Source organism: Telmatherina bonti (assembly GCF_933228915.1).
Source record: "Telmatherina bonti genome assembly, chromosome: 3".
Taxonomy (NCBI): Eukaryota; Metazoa; Chordata; class Actinopteri; order Atheriniformes; family Telmatherinidae; genus Telmatherina; species Telmatherina bonti.
This window is the reverse complement of record NC_136621.1, coordinates 26634359-26656789: the sequence shown is the minus strand read 5'-3', so window position 1 is coordinate 26656789 and position 22431 is coordinate 26634359. Positions and strand designations below refer to the sequence as shown.

Sequence of the window (22431 nt, the reverse complement as noted above, 5' to 3'; positions counted from 1 at the left end):
TGAAAGCGATTAAGTTAGGTCGTTTTGGATTTTAAGAAAATAAACAAATAAAAGGCAACCACAGCAAAGTGTTCCAGTACGTGCGTGTCAGAGCGGAAAGGTTTCTGAGTTGGTAAAGTAGATCCGGACGTACGCAGCGCGGATAGATATCAGGCAGCGCCAGTGTGGGAGAGAAAGGGAAGCAGCGAGTGAGGGAAAAGAGAGCCAGCCTGCTGGTGGCAGATGGAGTAACGGAGAGGAGAGAAGTCCACGTATTACCATGCCGAGATTTGGACCACACAAACTACATGCAAAACCTCCCAATATACGGAATTAATTATAACAGAGGTATGTAATAATCATTTATGGATTCTTCTGGGCATTTTTAACGACGCGGCGCTTCAGCGGTGGCATCTTTGTAACGTGTAGAAAAAGTTGAGCTCGGTTAGGACTGCTATTGTGAGCTGCGGGCTGCGTGAAAATCCAACCGTGATTTCTCTGCCTCTTTGAATAAGTTTACTTTTAATGCGATAAAACTTATATTTGCACACAGTTTTTTGGTAAAACGCTCAAATACAGTCCAGCTAAGTAGTAGTTTATGCATTGTTTAATTTATTGTTGGAAAGGTGCGCGGTGGTGTTTCTGGCGAGTCTCCGCTCAGCGCACGGCTACCATCGTTTCAAGACGTGAATGGCTGTAGTTGGGGGATGGGGTTTGAAATGAAAGAGTCTCGAGGCACCTAACTTATTTTCTTGAAGGAGTAAACTTTTCTAAGTGAAAACGGGTCACCGTGTAGAGGTTGTAGGCAACTGAATCTACTAACTGTCCGATTTTATTAATATTATGGCACAAAATAAGCTAGAAGTTGTTCGTCTAATTATATTTTTTCTTTACAATGGTCGTGCAGAAGCAGATGGTTCTTTTGTACCTGCAAGCAGTAGTTTTAGTCTTAAGGTGTAGGCTATTGGGCTCGGTCGTGTCACTTATTAACCCGACATAAAACATTAATAACTGAACTCTGCATTGGTCATCTTGACACGCCAAAAGTAAATAATGTGGGTTTTATACAAAGCATTCTTGCGCAGACATAGCGACGTCTTGCTTTTATTTGTCTTTGTAGAGACTCTAAAACAGCCCGAGACGCCGTAAAACGAATGAATCTGCAATCTGAAAGCAGTTGCAGAGTCATCTCAATGCTGGTATTAACTCTTGATTGTGTTGCAGTGAGATTATAACCAGGAATGTTGTTTTTAAATTCCTATAGAAGCCCTTGCTTCTCTTTTCTTTTAAAATAGTAAAAGAAAATCCAGCACAGCTGTCAGATATTATCTGAAATAGTTGCTGCAATGTTGGTTTTCCATTGCATTTCTTTTCCAGATGAATAAGATATATATATTTTCCCCTCATCAGGTAAATGAAAGATTTACTCGTTTTATGCTGTTTTAGTGCCAGTGTTATGAGCTCATTAAAACAATGTTTGGAAAAATATGCTTTTACTGTTGGGAAGTGCACATACTTGGCATCTGGTTGTCTGCAGACATGGGAGCAGCGCTGGCTCAGATCTTGTCACCTGACAGCCTCATCTTATTTCCTCACGGAGCCTATTTAGCCACTTATCAGCTTGTCTGCCACTTGTCATGCCATTTGAAGAATTCAGTTTTTTTTTTGCAAGGATTTTTGTAATAACAGCGGATGCCATCTAATATACATTTGTGCTTGATTTTAATGCCAAAAATCCTTTTTTTTTTTTTCCCTAGGTGGTTTTGTGAAGATCTTGGTACGATGATGGGGAAGCACTCGGTGCCAATGCTTGTGCTGGTCCTGCAGCTTTTCTGTGGCTGCGCAGGGAACCAGAGGATAGCGAGAGCCACCTCCATGCAGTTCACTCACTCTGTTTACAATGCCACCATATTTGAGAACTCGGCTGCTAAGACTTACTTAGAGAGTCACACCAAGATGGGGATCTATATCGCAGACCCAACTTGGGAGATACGGTACAAAATAATCTCTGGAGACAATGAAAACTTATTCAAAGCAGAGGACTACATGCTGGGAGATTTTAGTTTTTTGCGAATGAGGACCAAAGGAGGCAGCACTGCCATTCTGAACCGGGAGGTTAAAGACCACTATATTCTAACTGTTAAAGCTTCAGAGAGGATAACCAATTTCGAGTGTCGCACCAGGGTTAAGGTGCAGGTACTGGACACCAATGATCTGAGGCCACTCTTCTCACCAACATCCTATAGCATCTCTCTACCAGAGAACACAGCCATACGCACAAGTGTGGCCAAGGTCACGGCAACTGATGCAGATATCGGTACGAATGGAGAATACTACTACAGTTTCAGAGAGTGGACGGATATGTTTGCTGTTCATCCAACAAGCGGCGTTGTTACATTGACTGGCAAACTTGACTATTCTGAGACAAAGCTGTATGAGTTGGAGATCCTTGCGGTAGACAGAGGGATGAAGCTGTATGGCAGCAGTGGATTTAGCAGCATGGCCAAACTGACAGTCAGAGTGGAACAGGCCAATGAGCATGCACCTGTAATTACTGCAGTGACTTTGATGCCTACATATGCAGATCACGACCCCACATATGCCATTGTAACGGTGGAGGACAAAGATCAGGGACCAAATGGAGAAATAGCATCGCTGAGCATTGTTGCAGGTGACCCTCTTCAGCAGTTCAAGGCTATAAGAAGCAGCCCTGGAAGCAAGGAGTATAAAATAAAAGCTGTCAAAGATGTGGACTGGGACAGTCAACCTTTTGGATACAACCTCACTTTACAGGCAAAAGACAAGGGCACCCCCCCTCAATTTTCATCTGCTAAATTGGTACATGTAACTTCGGCACAGTTCCAAAAGGGCCCTCCTATATTTGAAAAGGCCACTTATAAAGTCAGTCTGAGTGAATTTGCCCCTCTACACACACCTGTCACCATGGTAACAGCTGTGCCAAAGTATCCACATCTAAAATATTCATTTAAGTACAGTTCTGACAAGAACAAATTTACTATCAATCCAGATACTGGCTTAATCAGCACTGCAGGACCAATCAATGCAGATATTTCCCCACAGTTTGAGCTCGAAGTGATCACCAGTGACAAAAAAGCAGCAACAAAAGTGATTGTTGATGTGATTGATGTCAATAACAATGCACCTGAATTCCAGCAGACATCTTACAAGGCCAGTGTTGATGAGAATGTCCCCATTGGTACCAGTGTGGTTACAGTGAGAGCCACTGATCTAGACAGAGGGGAGAATGGCTATGTGACCTACAGCATTACTAATCTGAGTCCCCAGCCATTTGTCATCGACTACTTCTCTGGTGTCATCAGCACTTCAGAAGTCCTAGATTATGAACTCATGCCCAGGATTTACAATCTCAAAGTCAGGGCATCAGATTGGGGATCCCCTTTCCGGAGAGAGGTCGAGGCATCAGTAACCATAACTTTAAATAACCTCAACGACAACAAGCCTTTGTTTGAAAATGTAGACTGTGAAGTGACTGTGCCCAGAGATCATGGTGTGGGAGAGCAGATAACAACAGCATCTGCCATTGATGCTGATGAACTGCAGCTAGTGCGGTACATTATTAAAGCGGGAAATGATCTTGATCTGTTTGAACTAAATTCTAACTCAGGACTGCTTTCACTGAAGCACACATTGAGTGAGGGAGAAGCAGCTAAGGTATCCTTTCACAGTTTACAAATTGTGGCAACTGATGGTGAACATGAGACCCAACCAATGATCATGAACATAACAGTCATCACGGCACGGAAACCTGTCCAGTTGAAATGTGTTGAAACTGGTGTGGCTACTATGTTGGCTGAAAAGCTCCTTCAGGGAAGCAAAATCCACACGCAAACTGAGCCAGATGATGACTTCATGGACATTCACTCAGTCAATCGGTACTCTCCTCAGTTTGCAGACTCGTTTCCAAGTGTTATTGAAGTGAAAGAAGACCTGCCTGTTGGAGCAAGGATTGTCCATTTAAGTGCCACAGATGCAGATAGTGGCTTCAATGGAAAATTGGTGTATGTTATTTCAGGAGGAGACGCAGAAAGCCGCTTTATAGTAGATATGGAAACTGGTTGGCTCTTGATTTATTCTCTTCTTGATCGGGAAACAACAGACCACTACACCCTCAATATTACAGTTTATGATCTGGGGATACCACAGAAATCCACTTCACGCCTTTTGGATGTGAAAATCTTAGACGCCAACAATAATAGCCCACAGTTTTTGCAAGATTCATACTCAGTTGAAATAAGTGAGACCACACCTGTTGGGACAGAAATTATCCAGGTTGATTCCACAGACAAAGATCAAGGTGACAATGGAATTGTGAAGTACTCAATTTTGGGAGGCACAGATTATTTTGCAGTTAATGAGATGACTGGTGTTGTGACTGTGACCAAACCACTAGATCGCGAGCGCTTTCCATTCTTCATCTTGAAGATTGCGGCACAAGACCAGGCATTAAGTGAGCCTCAGTTAGTGTCCACAGTGCCTCTTAAAATCACTTTGGAAGATGTGAATGATAATCCACCTAAATTTGTGCCCCCCAATTACCGCGTAAAGGTGAGGGAAGATCTCCCTATTGGTACTGTTATTATGTGGCTGGAGGCTCATGACCCTGATATTGGACCTTCCAGTCAAGTACGATACAGCCTTATTGACAATGGAGATGGGAAATTTGAAGTGGACAAAATTAGTGGTGCTCTTCGGATTCTTCAGAATCTGGATTACGAGACAAAACAAGTGTATAATTTGACAGCAAAAGCTAAAGACAAGGGGAAGCCCATATCTTTATCATCAACCTGTTTCATAGAAGTGGACGTGGTGGATGTGAATGAGAATCTCTACAGGCCTCTATTTCGATCTTTTGTGGAAAAGGGATTTATCAAAGAGGATGCTCCTGCTGGGACTTCTGTGATGACTGTTTCAGCTGAAGATGAGGACACAGGACGAGATGGAGAGATTCGATATTCCATACGAGATGGATCTGGCTTGGGAAAATTTTCCATTGATGAGGCAACTGGTGAGTCTCTTAATAATTGAGTCCCCTTTTTTTCCCTATACTTTCCTCTTACCATACAGACATTAAAGCGTAATGAAATAGTTCTGCTTTGAAGGATGACAAAGTCTTTTTGGACATTCAAAGTGGTTTAATAATAGCATATTTTCATCATAGTTTAGATGACAGGATTTTGCTTGTGGATTTCTCATGTTCCAGAAAATATGTTAATACATGCTCAGCTGCCTTGAATGATTTCAACAGCTAACTCAAATTAGCTCAAAATAAGCCAGCAATTCTGGGAGGTCTTATCCAAGACCCTGTAATCACCTGCATTGGATGCATTGGATCCATCTAAATGCCTTTTTTTCTACAAACTGTTAGTCATATTCTTGGGCATGTTAATGTGATTTTTTTTTCGCTACTTGCAATTAAAATTCCTTCAACATTCTTCATATTTAATGTCCAAATGAGGCAGTGAAACTTTATGTATTATATATTGATTTGGCAAAAATAGGTTCCTATCTGCATAAGAAAGCTGGAAAAGCAATTTCTCAGTCTGCTGCTTTTCCTGATTTACAACTAGCCTTAGGTTAGTGTTTATTAAGAGTCAGATGTGTCTTCGAATTATTCAGAAAGTTGACAGGAAGTCTACTCAGTAAACCATTTGGGAAATACTTCCGCATGACAGATGAGCTTTTATAAAGGATGTGCACTTCAGAGCTGTGTGTAGGCTATGGTGTGTCTATCATTATTACTATGGAAGTGGATGTACTTCAGATTTATGGTAAGATGTTCTTTCTTGGAGATGGATGCAAAGGAAATACACGTTTGGGCTATTAAGTAACTACTCTTATGGAAGGAGAAACTTTTTATTTGTACTGACCTGAATTGTAGAATATAATGCCAATCAAATATAGACTCAACTATAATTGTAGGATTAGTGTACATTTGTTAATATCTCAACACCTGACCAGTCTGTTAGCTTGAAAAACGATTAGAAAGAATATTGTTTTAACTTTGTGATATTGTAGGACTCTTTCATACAGAAATAAATGGCCACTCATGCAGAAAGATTTTTTTGACCCATCTTAAGGGATGTCAGTATGAATTTAAGGTTTATGTAGTTTCAACAGTATGGCTGTTTCTACCAACTTGTAATTTTTCTTGTAATATCATTCAAAGTCAAAGTGTTTTGTGAAAATTTGGCAGAACATAATAGAAAAATAGACATGCTAAAATAAAACAAACAAGAAAAAAAAAGATTTTATTCGCATCCAATTATACTTTTCAGGTTTAGTGTATGAAGGACTAATGGACCTAATTGTGCACGGGTTTTTGTTATGTTTTTTGCCCTCACAATAATATTTACTTTATCTGGTTAGGTGTATTTTGGGGTCACTGCTTTCTGATGTGCAAATTATTTGCTCAGATGCTGCATGAAAGTGCTTCTCCTGCAGTACATGTGTGCTCCCTGCTTTTCTTGGAATTCTGTTGGTGTCATTGGTGCTATTGTAAAAGAGCAAGAGGACTGAGTCCTGACGTTATTTTCAGATTAAATCAAACACATACAGAATTAAATAATGTAATAAAAAAAATCTGGTGCACACCTTACAATGTCAACACCACAAGGGACAAGGAGTTGTTAATAGTGAAGCAATGTTTCGCTACTGAGCAGAGATCAGTGTAGTTGATCATTAGTCCTCATGTCACTAAGTTCAGTAACTGTTTTTTATATGTAAAACAACATGGCCTGACATGAAGCCAATGTCTGACAGGGACAGGGAAGGCTTTTTTAAACTTACCCAACCTGAAACTTGACAGAATTTTAGTTTGAAGTGACTAGCACATAGCCTGTTAGCATACAGGTAAAGATGCTTTAACAGCGCTTGGTTTGAGCAGATGTAGCTGTATGTCATTGGTGATAAATGCAGAGGTCTTTTTTTTTTCTGAGGAAGGAAAAAAAACCAGTTTGTCTGCTGCTTGTTGTAAAGATATCTTGTTTATTTTTTTTAATCGTACCACATCACAGCCCGGCAGTTCACAACAGTAAAAAAAAAAAAAAAAAAAAATCAAACAAAATGAGTAGCCATTAGGGGAAATGCTTTAATTGCCACCATATAATTCAGTATTAACTATTGGAGTACTGTTCTGACTCAACTTTAATTTTCATTTCATAAATTGTGATATATTTTATTCAAAGCAAACTGTATTTTTAAACTCTAAACTGTTCCAAATTACCACAAATAGAGCGGTGTGTTTTAAACAAAAGTGTAATATGATGAACATATTGCTTAATAATGAATGAGCAGCACTGAAGTCATGACTTCTGTTAATTTGATATTTGGAATAGAATGTTAATAAAAAAAATGTGTTATGAATAAAAAAGTTACGCTATGAATAAAAAATGCCACATGTTGGTGACCTGTATCAGCTGATCCTCCTTCCAGTGGTTGGTGATTAGTGACTGGCCCTAAAACCCTTAGCTGGTGTAAGCAGTCATAGTGACAGATAAAATTATGCATCTAATTCTCACTGATGGATGTAATTAGAGCAGACAGACTGTTGTGTTAGAATCATGTGGCGGCTTGCTCGTCCATCTAAATCTAAATAATAATCTAGTCCATTCTAGTGATGTGACATTCTTGAACGAATCAAATCAGTAAGACAGAGCATAGAGGAGTGTACTCTGTAGGAAGATTGGACGGAGACTTTATGAGCACATTGAGTTGTATAGTGGAGTGAAGGATTGAAGGAGTGGCCAGTGGGAGAAAAGTGAGTGCGAATGGCCACGGGCCAAACCAGCAAGCGCTTTTTTTAAAAAGTATGAGTTGATGCACTTTTTTAAAAAAAAAAGTGATGGGATCAGAAGTTTGGATCAACAACAACAACAATAATAATAATAATTATTTAACTCAAATACGACCTAAATTGTAACATGTCACTCACCTCAGTATTTATTTTATTTTAAGATTAAAACATTGTTCTTATAAAAGAATGCTGAATATCAGAGAAGAGCCTGTCTTTTGAATGGCTTTTTGAAGTTAACGGCTCCCAAATATACGGCTTGCTTCACAGAGTCACTACTTCATTCTGGGTCCTGGTCTGATCTTCTACTTAATCCCAGAGGCATTTAATAAGTGATTATCAAGAGGTGCAATGATAGGATTATCCTCTGCAAGGTCCTGTTATTATGGAATATGTCTGAGGTCAGTAGACAACTAAATACAGCTAAGGTGGTAATGCCCCTCCCATGATTTCACTAGATGAAGGGTGTGGTTAGTTAAGCAACCATATGTGTTTCGAATATTATGCCTCCAAAAGGAAAATGCAAGCATGGGTGGATACCCTGCTAAATGCTTAGTGCTGCAGCTGCATGTTGTGAATTTTGACCAATGTTTTAAAATAGTTTAAATTTGGAAAACAAATAAAAAAGTGGTACAAAGAAATATGCCAGTAACCACACACCTTCAGCTTTGAAAGTTGTTTTTTTAGTGTGGGAAAAGGTGAAGGAAAACTGCAGATGTCTTTTACAAAGCCTATGCACATGTGTATGATAAGAGTACAGCAGTGTACTTTATGATTTTTAACTATGAGGCAGTGTTTGCTTGATTCATCACAAAATTGCAATTCACTTTTCTGTTCCTCTTGTCCCCCCTTTTGTCCCACCACCATTGAATGGTAACAAAGACCCCACCACGGTATTTGGGTAACAAAGTGCTTTGGAACACATTTCACTCTGTTGTGTTGAAGTGAGTGAATAAATCTCCCAGAGTAGGTGTTTCTAACCAATCGAAACAAAAGAAGAATTTTACAATAGACAAACAGACAACGCTTGCTACTCATTTGAGTGACATTTTCAAACCATGCAAGTAAACAACCAAGTTATCTGTTTCAGGCAGAGATTACATTAAAAGTGGTCTCCATTATAGCTTTGTGTGGAACAAAATTCTGTTTTCATTTCCATCTGCAAAAGTAGGAGAAACCTTCTTATGCAAGCTGTGTCAAATTCTTCTTCAGCAATATTTTCTCACAGTCAAACTGGTTACAAATCCCATGGCAACTGTTTGTCCAGACATTCCCCATGTTATTAAAAGCTCCGTGGTCACTGGATCTGTGCCATCCTAATTTAAATGCACTCATATATTTCTTGGGCTTCTTTCCATGCTATTGACCAAATTTACCTTCCAATACTTTTATTCGTAAGTGTGTTTATGGTTGTGTTTTGACTTGTAGAGACCAAACTGACTAAAAAAGACTGAAACCTACAGATTATTAAAACTTTTATAATGGTTAAATAGCGTGGTGGACGTCTTACTATAATATCAGCATCCATCAGGGCTTTAGAGCAGTTTTTCCTTTAATTTCAGTCCTCAAGACTTACTTTCCATCATTTATGGATCTAACCCTACTTTAACACATTTGAATTAGATGAATGGCTTATGAACAGGCCTGCAGAGAACTTCATGAGGGAATTCATAAACATTAATCAGATGTGTTGTAGTTGGAACACATCTAAAATATGCAAGGCAGTAAGTCTTGAGGACCTGGTTTGCAAAAACACTGTCCCCAAGTGCAACTAAAAATATATGAGTGTAACTTTTTAAAAAAAATTTCTGGTCGCTTGACTTGGTCCGATTGGGGACTCCGCTCAATTTTAAGAGTTTTATTCAGATCGAGATTGCATTTGTGCTGCACTTTGATCAAACATGCGAAACCTTTACAATATTTCCCCATGGCACTGCACTAGTCTTTAGCAAAAGAGAGAACTTGCATGAAAATGAAAACTGCGTTGTGAGTTAAACATGGAGTACGAAACTATCGCTGTTTAGGGTTTTTTATTTTGTCTTATGCAAGTATACTGCAGAAATACGCTGCAACAACGAGCGCAGTATGTACAACAGACGAGTCAAAAGACTCTTAACATGATCGGTCTGTATTTACCCGCAATGCAATACTACGCCAAATGCAGTAAAAAAATTTTTGTAGTCTGCTTCCTGTATTTGGTCCGCTTGAAACACGCCGAGATCTGCGTTTCTACGCAGACTAAGGCTGCCTCCTTCGCCCGAATCAGAAATTATTTGCCGCATTCCCCCAAACCAAGCGGACTTTCTAAACCAAACAGATTCTGATTCGAATCAAAAAGGCTGATGTGAATGTGCCCTAACATTTCACTGGACTGAATGAAGGGACTTTAACCCCCATTTCCCATTGGATGCATGTGCGCCACACGCTTTCCGTCTGGCTTTGTTCCAACCTCCACGGCATTCCAATTCACACCTGAAGCATGTCAGGCATGGAGCGTTTGCGTGTGCAGATTGCATAACTGTATCAGCGCATTCTCAAAATCGCACTTTCTTTTAATAGGTATATCACTTTATGACTCTTTCCAGATACCTTAAGTAAATGAACGGATAGTGTGCATAGAAAAGACCATATTTATATGGTAATAGGTATTAAACTTACCACTACTCCAAAAACTGCTGATATCTCAGTGCACCCCTTCTCCTTTCTGCTGTGGTCCTTGAAAAAAGAATATATGTAGTTATGTAAAATCTAGTTATTCTCCACTAACATGATAAACCTCTCATCGTCCATGACAAAAATAAATAACTCTTGAGGCCACTGACTGACTGCCTTCTAATGTGTCACCAGTAATGACGTAAGCAATTGCAAACCTGCACAGTGGGACTTTATTTTGAAATTTATCGAATGTTTTACTCCGCACATCTGTTAGATTTTGTGTCTGGCTCGCTCTGAATTGGTGATATAGAGGTGTTTTGGAAGCGTGCTCCATCAAAAATAGAACTTTTAGCGGTCAGCCATAACAGGGCGCTTTTGGGACGCATCTGAAATGCGCCATGGCACACCAGTGACTAAAAGAGCTGCAATGAGCTGCGAGGGCCACGGTGCAGCTGGGTTGCACGCCTGGTAGAAATGGACCCTTATTACCTCTCTGAATGTTTGTCTGCGTGTTGTGTGTTTATTCCTTCCTTACCTGAGCTCAGAGAATTGTTTCAACTGCATCTGGAAGCTGTCTTGGAGAAAATCCATAAAAAATATATAATAAATGTGGATGGTAAAACTACTAAAAGGCTGTCATGTATTTTTGAGCTGTCTGAGAAGCCAAAAATGTGGCATAGAATATAATGAAAGAGGAGCTGTCTTTCACAAAATTCAAGTAGAAGTAGAAAAATATGAAGATTTAACGTGTATCCGGAGCAGGAAAAATTAGCCAGAGGCAGCACAACCTCATGAGCTATTTCAAAGTTTAAAATGTTGAATTTCATTCATTCACTTTCTTCAAAATGAAAGAAAAGTTTCTCTAAACATCATATTTGTTCTCAGTAACTTCAATAACCTTCAGTGCCAATGGGTAATGATAAAAAAGCAATCTTAATACCTTAAAGCTGGTTTAGGTAATGCTGGAGAGCTAGCAAGATCTGAAGGTGGCATCCTATTTTGGCTCCTCCCCCTCCAATCAATAATCTGTTTGAGACCCCCCACCCCAGCCCAGCCCATCCATTCATGATCCAAGGATTTTTTTTATTCGCAGCTTTTTCCACCAACAATATTCTCTTTCTTGGCTGTTTAGTGGGAGGAGGCAAATAAACCAAGCTAATAATAAATCTATCTAGATTTTTGTTTTTCTTGTTTCGTGGAACTAGAACTTTTATTGGAATGTGTTTTGTTTTGATGGTGTTATCATAATTGTCGGTATGTCTTGAGAGCTTGAAAATGACCCTCATTCGTTGTTAAACCATTGAGTAGCTGGTGCAGCCTTTCAATTTGTGGCGACTATTTTATTTTGGCCAGGCAGCGTGTTTGCACATCCCAATATATGAGAGGTTGTCCTGCCTCAGACACTAAAAGCACTTTGTTTCCCCATCATTTGTGCTGGCAAGAAAACTAACATTTAACATAAGAGGGTTTCATATGATAAGTGGTTGTCTGCTGGTTGTCAGTTTGTACCCTTTAAAGTACTGTTGACTGGTATGGGTTTTCAAATTTTGATACCAAAGCTCAAAGTGTATCTTTTTGTATTTCAAAAACTTACAGCTAGTGCTCTAAAATGGCAGTTTGAGGAAATGTTTTTTCTTATGGGCCAGACACAACAATGTAGGCTTTAGTTTACATTGTTGCTGGCTGAAAGTGAAATATGTTAGCCTTCACATAAAAAAAACGAAAAAAAAAAACACACCAATTTGCCCTGTAAAGAGGCCGACATGACAATCTGAACCACTAATCTTGTGGTTGGGATACGGGTTTTGTGCTAGCTGAACTAAAGTTGCTCATCTTGTGGTACAATAAATCTTAATTCTTAATCACAACAAAGCTATCATGGCACAAACTGCGGTAAGGAATATATTTAAAGTTGAATGTGAAAATTGGTGTGCTATAACAAATAATACAAGAGCCAGTTCTTGTACTTCTTTTCCTCATTTTATGTTTAATTTAATTTTATGTCTTGCACTGGATTGGAAGGAATGAATTCTTTTGGTCCTGAAGAGAATGTAATATAGGGACGCACACTTTGGATTAGAAGATTCTGAACCCACTTATGGTTAACTTTCAGCGCTGGTTAAGAGCCATGAAAAAATGCTCATCATGATGAATCTAAACAAGTCTCCACTTCTCAAAGTACACCTGACTCATCCTGGCACACCTTTACTGTCGGTGAATAATTGTCTGTCCATTTTTCCTTTACACTTAGTCACTTAACAGATGCTCTTTATACAAAGCAACTTATAGTTAAAAAAAAACATGTTCACTAAGAAACCCTGCTACAAATATTTAGTACTGAACCAGTGAAAACTGTTTTGAAGAACTCATGAAGAAGTGCAATGTAATTGTGAATTAGATATGTAAGCGATGCTAAGAGATCAACTTATTTTCTTTGTCAGGAATGAATAAAAGAGATTGTGCAAATTCAGTACCAAATACATCTAACACCATTATGTCCTCCTTACTTAAATGGAAAGGATAACAGAATACTGTGTGGTGTTGAGAACTTGCTTTAAAATGTATTTGCAGGAAGTTGCGTCTCAGTTTGAAGTGAAATGATCCAGTATACAAGGTCATCAGAGTAGAGTGCGTTCAGAGAAGCAGATGCTGATTGTATAATGTATGCATTGCCCTTTCTTCTTGGATAAAATATGCATTGCCCTTTCACTTGAAGCTGTGTGCAGCCTGTGCTGTGAAAGCATTCTTTGTGAAAGCAAACACAACAGTTTGATACATCATGACAAAGTCCTATTCCATTTCCTCAAAAAAGTTGCTAGTCATCCTCTTCTTTCTCCATCTACTCCATTTTAAAGTCAACAAATTCTGGATAAAAATGAAAGGATGTAGTGTTCTTGTTAGGTCAGCCCTTTTACTGTTAAATATTGCTTTAAAAGTGGGTGCTTTTGCCCTCTTTCCCCAATTTTCCATATGTTTGAGATAAAAGTTGAACTGCAAAGTGGCACATGACTCCAAATAGTCTTTGCTTGAGTGCTGTTACTGTGGAGATGGGACCAGGAATGTGCAGTGGGACAAAGTTGATTGTAGGTTTCTAAATGAAAAACACACTCTCCCTAGTTAAAAGTATGTTGTTCTTTCAGTCCATTAAATCTTTTTAAGGAAAACTAGAGCGGCCTCGTGCACAAGATGAGCTTTATTATGTGTTAATTCAATGTCATGCAAACATTCACTTGAGTTACAGAAGCTGTGGCTCAGGTGGTTGAGTGGTTGTCTTCTGATTGGTGATTTAAGCCACATGTTCACAGCATGTTAAGGTGTCCTTGGGCAGAACACTGAACCCCGCATTGCCCCTGATATGCTTATTGGTGTGTGATTGTGGAGAATAAAGCGCTATGTATGCAGAGTACATTTATAATTAGAAGTGAATGTTTGTGGGAATGGATGAATGAGAGCAGCTTTGTTGTCGACACTAGCATTGAGTATTTAATTGGAGTTATACTTTCTTTAGCTGTAATGTAATTCAGATTTCACATTTTTGCAGCATGTTATTTCAACAGTGAGCATCTGGAGATCTAGCATTAGTTGTATTTTTTTATTAATTTTATATAATTACTTGGATTAATTTCACAACAGTTTTTGCCACTATAGTTCACTTCAGTTTTTGCTTGATGTCATCAAGTCATCCCAAGTGACTGATTTGCATATTCTGAAACTGTTACAGTCCTTGTTTACAGGTAACTTGGAGATTCATCACTAGGTGCTCATCGCTTAATTATATTAATAACATTAAGAGTCTACTGTTAATGCTAGTGAGAGATAACATATTAAGTTAACACTTTCGGACTCTTTTTGCAGAGGGAAAGCCCTGAGTGTCATCTCTGAAATGACCTCATAAACACTTTATTTTTTGTTTGTTTAATTCCCATAAAAACTTAAGTATAAGATTAACCAGTGGTGGTTCGCTAATTATATCTCAGACCATTTTAGGGACTGCACTGAAATTATTGGATTCCTGTTGTCTTAGTGGGGTTGCCAGGCAGCTGAGACTCACGACATAAGATGGTAATTAGTGTGGTGCTGGGAAAAACTTCATATTTAGCATTCATCGTCTTATTTTATCTGTCTGCAAGGAGCATAATACACATTTTCCCAAAATCATCGAACAACCATATCATAAAAGTGTCTGCATTTATTGTGCTGTGATTTGCTGATAAAATCTATGTTGCAGGTGTTCAGCAGTTTTGGTGTTTTGCTTTGCAAATAGGAAGTCAATGGAATATCATTTTGGTCATGAAAGTGACACATAGTTAAAAAGTATGGTTCTGCACTTAAATGATTGTTTCATGTTAAGTTGCATGGTATCATCTTGAAGACTCAAATACAGCTTATATAGCGATAATATAGAGAATGCAAAGTTGACTTTATACGTTAATTAGATGCTTTAATCTGTCTTGCTTTGATAGGACCCTGATTTCCAACTTCAGGATAGTGTTTGTATTGCTCAAACTAAAGGATCTAAAATAATCTCAGTACATTTCTAAAGCACTCATATGATTGGGCCCCTTTACCAGCACCCGACACAGAGTGATGTCAAGGAATGTGGCTTTTAAACAGGGTTTTCAGTAACAATTGAAGCTTTTTGTCATCAGCCTGTATTCACTGCTGAAGAAATACAAGGTTTCATACACAAGTAAATACAATTATGGAATTAAATAAAATAAAACATTCCTATAAGGTAGCTGATGACAAACATTTTTCTGTCACAAATAACAATATCCATTGATGCATAAAGTGGAATTCACTGGTTCCAAATGGTATAATAGTTAGTCTAACATGTTGAGTTTGATATGAGAGCTTGTGCTTTATATGATACTTGATCATCATAATGTTTATTGCTCAGACCCATCCCAACATTCTGACCTTTGTTTGCCGTTCAAACAAACCAGAGGGATTTCTGTGAGTCATGCCACTTACCTCAAGCCTGTTCATATTAGTATGAAATATAGCAATTCTTAAGTGCACATCTTATCAAAGAGGTAGATATACTCAGGCTAGATTTGTGTTTCTAACTGCGCCCAATATAAAACACCAGGGGAATCTGTTACAGATAACGCTATCACTAAATTGTAAAATTTAATTTGTATATTCACACTACTGATTTGTACGATTGTGGATATCTATTTGGGAGGTTGCTACCTAAAAGAACAAAATGTGCAGTCTGATTTAACTAAAACAAAGTGAATGGCTTCTTTAAAAAGTTGTCTTAATGTATGTCTCAATGAGCAGACATGTTGCTGTTTACAGTGCTATGTTAAAAGAATGGTATGGCCCCTTTAAGGTTGAGCTAAAGAGGGGCAGAGAACGGGACTCATGAATGTTAGCTGGTCTGTGACTCAGTACAGATCAGAGTCAGTAAAGGGGCGTTGGAGCCGATTTAGTTTTAAGAAGCTGCCTGTTAAGTGATGAATGTTTTACTAAAAGATTTAGCATTGAACGGCTTATTAAATAGCAAAATAAAAAATACAGTAGATGCTTAATTGAATAGCATATGACAGTTAGTGTCCAGTTTAACTTCTAAACGTCTGAACTTTATAGATATTACTATAGGAAACTTTTAACGATGATTTTCATACTAGCTGCTGCATTTTGCGAATATTGCAACTTGCTTAACTTCTGCCTGTACACCCAACTTTCATCATTAGTGAAGACAACAAGTCAGCATGTACTGTACAATGACCATGACAAAAAGAAAAAAAGACTCAGTTTGGCCCCAACAATTAAAATCACCATTAGCGCAGAGTGTGTTCTCCTCCTGACTAAAATGACTGCGTACCGTTTTGTTCTTGTTAAATTGATTGGCATTTCTATAGAAGTTTCATTGGCACACAGATTGTTTCCTGTTGTATAGTAATGCAGTTACTCTTGTCAGTAACTAATACTCTGTTGCATTGCTCTTTAAATAAAATAACTCAGTTACTGGTATGAATTGTGTTTTTCTGTTACTAGCTAAACATTTTGGCTAGCTGCTGTGGTTCTTCCTGTTTACCGCGGCGAAGCAGCACAGCATGGCCAGTGTTGCCAAGTTAGCCTGTTGGGCTTGTGTTTTTATAAAGTCACCTGTAAATATTGTCAGTGTCGGGTTTTTGGACCTGTTTTCTTTCTCTTCTCCTTTCGTGAAGCCATCCTGATTCTCTATCAGTTGTGCGCAATAAAGCAATAACCCCTGGATGCGGAACAAAACATGAACGCCCTTGGTTACCGCAGACATCCAATTCAGCACACCCCTACCGACCCTTGTACACAACTTTACTTGACAACGCCTGCAAATAACTTAAGAAATATGTGAATAAAATATAGTCTGTAGTAAAGAGTTGGAGAAAGATTGCATTGTATTTGCAACTTTCTAGTTACTTTGTATAGTAAAACATTACATTTTGGTGTTGAACAATAAATAATGTAACTGAGTTCATTTTTGAAGTAGCTAGTAACTAACAAGTTACTTCTTCTCAGTGACTAGCACAACACTGGTGTTGTTTTGATGGCGTTGCCAAGTGAAATTGCCAACATGGGTTGAAACCTGAGAAGTGACCCCTAAAAATCTGATGATGCATTGAATATCTGACATCGCCTCTCAATTTCTCTCATAGATGTAACAAAGAATGTTTATAGTTTTTGCCTGTGACAAATAAATTCACCAAAATAATTAAATCGGAGCATCTTTTAAGGTGTTTCACATTACATCAGCATTAAAAGGCTTAATATCCTCAAAAACACAGATTTTGGCAACAGATGTCTGGGAACTAGGATGATGTGATTTCGAGTTGCTGAGCAATACGAAGCTTAGTTTAAGACTTGTTCTATTACACTAGGCCCAACAACGAGGTACTGGAATTTGAAGCATTTTGCCAAGGCTTTGGAAGGGGTAGGAGGTGAGGGGGGCAGGGCAGTGAGAAAGTTTATGCATGCTTGTGAGCTTGAAGCCTGAGAAGACAGAGGAATGTGGGACAGAGGTGTGCAAAACGAACAGAGTTTTTTCAAAGAAAATTCCTAAATTTAACATGTAACTGCAGTATAGAAAAAGAGGTGGTTTATTCCAGATGAGCTAAACACAATTACCGCTGTCAGGTCAATTGGCTACAATGTCTGAGCTGGTTCAGAAATTTTCTGAGAAATCAGCAAAAGTCAGACAGTCTTTTGCTGGGCTTCACCTTTCTGCTATGTGATACCATGTATTGTTTTGTTTCAAAGCAAATGTTGCCTTTAAAAAGTGAATAAACAAGTCTTCATTCTGACTTTACAGTTTTAATAGTATGAACTACAAATTAGGAACACATGAACATAAAATACCTGCTGGTCTCAATAACTAAAGATCTGCTGGCTGTCTGAGGCCTCGACTGCACTGCCACTGTGCTCAAGTAGCTTTGAAGAACAAAGCCTGAGGGGAAAGAAAAGAGCAAGAGGAAAAAAAAGCGGAAAGCAAATCTGGCAAAGGCTGTTGCACAGCTTTTTTTTTTTTTCTTTTGGTGGCCCCAGGGCAGGTTTTTCTCCATTGCTGGTTAGGCTTAGGTATAGGATGGGTGTGGTGTCTAAATACTTAAGATTCATTTTTTGTGTGCTCTTTTAAAAACTGCTCACCCAAGACCTATGGCAGATAGCTTTTCATGACCTGTTTTTTATTCTTTTTTTTTTTTGTCAAAAAAACTAAAAAAAAAAAAAAATCAAATTCTCTCTCTCCCTCTTGCTCTCTCTCTCTTTTAAAAAATTTATATGAACAAAAGGCCTTTAGGCATTTTAAGTGTTGACTATAACCACAGCATAATCCCTCTTTGTTTCAAGATCACTATGGAGTTATCTTCTGTATGCTGACAGCTAGAAGTACAGAAGCATTGACCCTGGTAAAAGTAGAATAGTTGTACTTCACTAGTGTCTGCCACTCAAATCACCAAGTACTCAAGCATGCTATCTCCTTTTCAGAAGCAAAAAAGATGTCTTATATTTTCCTGAATTCTCTTCTTTTTCTCATACGTTTTCTTTTTTAGTGCAAATGCATATGCACATAGGTTTACCTCTATATGCTGTTCCTTTTCTCCTCATGGCAGCCTCTTTCACCTTTTTCACCTGAATTTTCACACTTCTTGCGTTCAGGCTGCCCTACTCAAATGAATCTGCCCTTTTATATAACATATTCAACTTCCTGCCAGAGGTGGTGCTGCATCAAGAATTACTAAAGGAGATGACAAGACACACAACAAAGATGCAAACTTGAAAATATTGGTGGATGCAACTAAAGGAAATCTTTCGGTTTCTTGGACATAACAGCTACATATGGAGCCGCATCAGATCTTAGTGGTCTGGGGATGATCAGATTTTTATCTGCTATATCTCCCATCCAGAGACGCCTATTGCCCCACATGTGCATATAATCTTTTGTTTACCCACAATGCCGTGCACTGAACCAACAATGGACTTGTTTTGTAGTCCGCCTTCTGTAGTTAGTCCGCTTGAAACAGATTGAGACTTGTGTTTGTAGGTGAGCTCTGGTTTGATCCATTAGAGTTCCTCAAATAAAGCAGATCAGGATTAAACTTAAAACTCAAAATTAAAAAAGTACTGGTATGAATGCACCCTAAGACTATTCGTTATTATTATATTTTATAAAATTTGTTTGGTTTTCTTTTCAAATATTTGTCATGTTTTTCTGTCTTCTTCATAATGAATAAATGTTTAGGAAATTATTCTACTTTTAGACATGTAAAATTACACAGAGTTGAAGTGTGTAGGTTCAAAACTGTTCACTACAGAAGTGCACAGCTTTAAGCTCTGTCTGCTTCATGCAAGCGTTTTGACTATCAAATCATCCCATTTGCATTCTGGTCATACTGGTGAGTGTTAATTTTGCTGTGACTTGTGGCTTTACAGAACTTTTTGAAGCTGCCTATTTTTCTTGCTTGGCTACTCCTTATTACATGCCCCAAGCTCATTTGGGAGAGTTGTAATGATGACTGATGACAAGATATGATCCCTGGATGAAAATGCAGGAGACTTGAAGTAAAGCAGGGATAGAGAATAAATGAGCTGAACTCCCCTCCTGAGGTAAATCTGAGAATTCTGTGACTAGTCTTTTAACTCACAAATCTTTCAGAAGATATCCCTTATTACCCAGGCAAAACAAGTTTCTCAAGTTACAGTAAGTGAACAATGGCAAGAGCAGCACAAAAGTATTTTCTGTAAACTATTAGAAATGTGTTGTATGACCTTGTGGAGGCTTTATATGAAAGACCCTACAGACTGAAACGGCAGTAGATATAACACCCAAGTCTGGTAATAATATTTGCCTAATTTAAAAATAGCACTTATAATGACCACAAGGGGCATTATGTCTTCTTGTATGAACAGTTGAAATCTCTGCTTCATTTTGAATGTTTTCATAAGGTGTGGCAACCACAGATTATGCTTTTCTGTTTGACACTTGAAATGCAAGACCCACTGCTGGCATTGGTCCCACATTTTAATGCTTTTGTCTCCTTTTCAATTGATCAAACAAATAGTCGCTCTAATTTTCTGCATTCAGCAACTAACAACAAAACTGTTTGTTTAAATCTGCTCCTCACAAGGCTTCAGACTAATGCACACAGCTAAACTAGCAGAGTTATGGATGGATGGATGGATGGATGGATGGATGAATGCTTTCAGTCATTGATTAATTTAGTTTTTATGCAAATCAGTCCAATTTAGTGGCGATGCTAGAGCCTAATCCAGCTGTTAGCAGGTAAGAGGCAGAGTGTACCCTGAACTGGTTGCCAGTCCATCACATGGCACAATCAGTCTAACTTATGGTAATTAATTCAAATGATAAATGATCAGTGACTGTCGAGATACACAGAATTTGGGCTGAAGCATTTATACTTTGAAACAAACACAATAGCATAAAGACTTATCCTGCACTACACTGCAGTGTACCCACTGAGCACCTGGTGAGTGCTTGGAAGTGGAGTCACGCAAAAATGAAAAGCACCAAAGCAAAGCAAACTGGCTGATGTGAACTTTACTGTTAGCTTTTCCTTAGAAAGATCAACAAGCAACTGTTGTACTCTTTCAAGGACTTAACCATGTAACCTGGTGATTGAGAGTGACAGAAGATGGTTAATCTACTACATCAGTTCAGGACATCTGTCAAAGGCAGCATCATATAGATTTACATATTTGTTTCAGGTTTTAGGATCCACTCATTCACCACTCTTATTCAACCATTGTCATCCTGCGCTACTCATCTGTGTGATTGAACGCTCTTTTATTTGCTCAGCTGAAGGTTAGAGTCCCCGCATAGCAGTGAAATGTAAACAGGAGAGCAGGAGAGCGCTGACTGCTTGTTAATGTACCACCTTGACATGTTTCAGGAAAGGTCCCTTCAACCAGCCCATACAGCTGCCTTTTCAGGGGCAGCTGTTGTTCCCCTTTCGTCACTGCCAGAAATCAGTTGAACTGAGTTCACTGAAAATGCAGGCAGTGATGTGAGATTCAGGTCATGCGTTGCATATCAAAATATTCTCCAACGTACTGGGGGCTCAAAGTGCATTTATGACTTTTCTTTTTTCTCATTTTTTAGGTGTTATTCGAACACAAGAGCTCCTGGATCATGAGACAACACCTCACTATTGGCTAACAGTATACGCTATGGATTGTGGTGTGGTGCCCCTTTCAGCTTTTGTTGAGGTCTACATTGACGTGCAGGATGTCAACGACAACGCACCACAAACCTCGGAACCTGTCTACTACCCTTCTGTCATGGAGAACTCTCCAAAAGATGTGTCAATCATCCAGATAAATGCCATTGATCCAGATGCCAAGGCCAGTGATAAACTCACCTACAGGATCACCAGTGGCAATCCACAGGGCTTCTTTGCCATTAACACCAAAACAGGTAAGACAGCTGCATCTACAAGTACAATCTAAAATTTGCTCCTAAAACGTGAGTTTTTGATTGTAATCTGTGACAAATGGTAACAGTATAAAAATGCTTACTGTGAATTAAGAATTAAGAAAGTCATGAGTTTAAGCATGAAAAGACAAGACCTTGATGACTTTTTTAATAAGTCCTAATTTAGATTTTTAAAAAAATTTTTTTATTAAATATTAGCTACATTGCCTAATATTACCCATGTTGACTCTCACAACTGTCATGTTGGCGGTGATCTGTAAAGGTAAGCTGATGTGTTAAATACATTGGAGGCTGGAAAATACTTGGAGATGCCTCATGTGCAAGGTTCATCTACGGACAGAGGTGTCTAAAGTTGGCCATCTTTGGACACCCCCTGCAAGTTTTTCACGTTACCCTGCTCCAACACATATTACTCAAATTAATCAAATCTGTTGGTCTTTGAAGTTCTGTACAATGGCTACGGTCATATGATGTTTCTTAGTTCAGAATTATCAATTCGGAATTAAATAATTCGGAATTAATGTATTCTCCTTTGAGTTTACATGAAAATAATAATTCCGAATGGAGGTTTACATGCAACACGTCCTTACTCAATTCCTCTTTAGAGTGGCGGGTTGGGAAGGGTTCTGATTGGACAGACGGTGGAAGTGACGTATACCGGAAATATACAAAGTCGGCTACCTGCTTCTCGTCTTTTCAGTCAAAACTTGTAAAGACTGCATAATAAGTACCAGTTTTGCCTCTATTTTTATATAAATTTTAAGTACCAGTTCAACACGAGCATACTACTTCATTTTTTGTGATAACTGAGAAGGAGAAGAAAGACAGACTATCGAACATCGGAACAGGACTAGGTAACGAGCATGCACAGAACGACTGGAATTAACGTAGAGCAGAATCAAGGTTTACATGACAGAGGAATTAAATAGTTCGAAACGAAAATGCGAATTAACCAGCCACTTACATCAGAATTAAGTTTGATTCCGAATAAAAATCTGCACTATAAATTAAATTTTTAAATGGTCAT

At 38.5% G+C, this 22431-nt stretch overlaps 1 protein-coding gene across 1 annotated transcript in view; it reads left to right on the top strand.

Annotated features, from left to right (window-relative positions):
- The first annotated feature begins 207 nt into the window (after nt 1–207).
- Nucleotides 208–22431, top strand: part of fat1a (FAT atypical cadherin 1a) — a 73756-nt gene continuing 51532 nt past the window's right edge. The window contains exons 1-3 of the mRNA XM_079262176.1: nt 208–327; nt 1737–5026; nt 21072–21386. Of these exons, the coding sequence (XP_079118302.1) occupies nt 1762–5026; nt 21072–21386 (3580 nt within the window). The 5' untranslated portion in view covers nt 208–327; nt 1737–1761. The remainder of the gene's footprint in view (nt 328–1736; nt 5027–21071; nt 21387–22431) is intronic.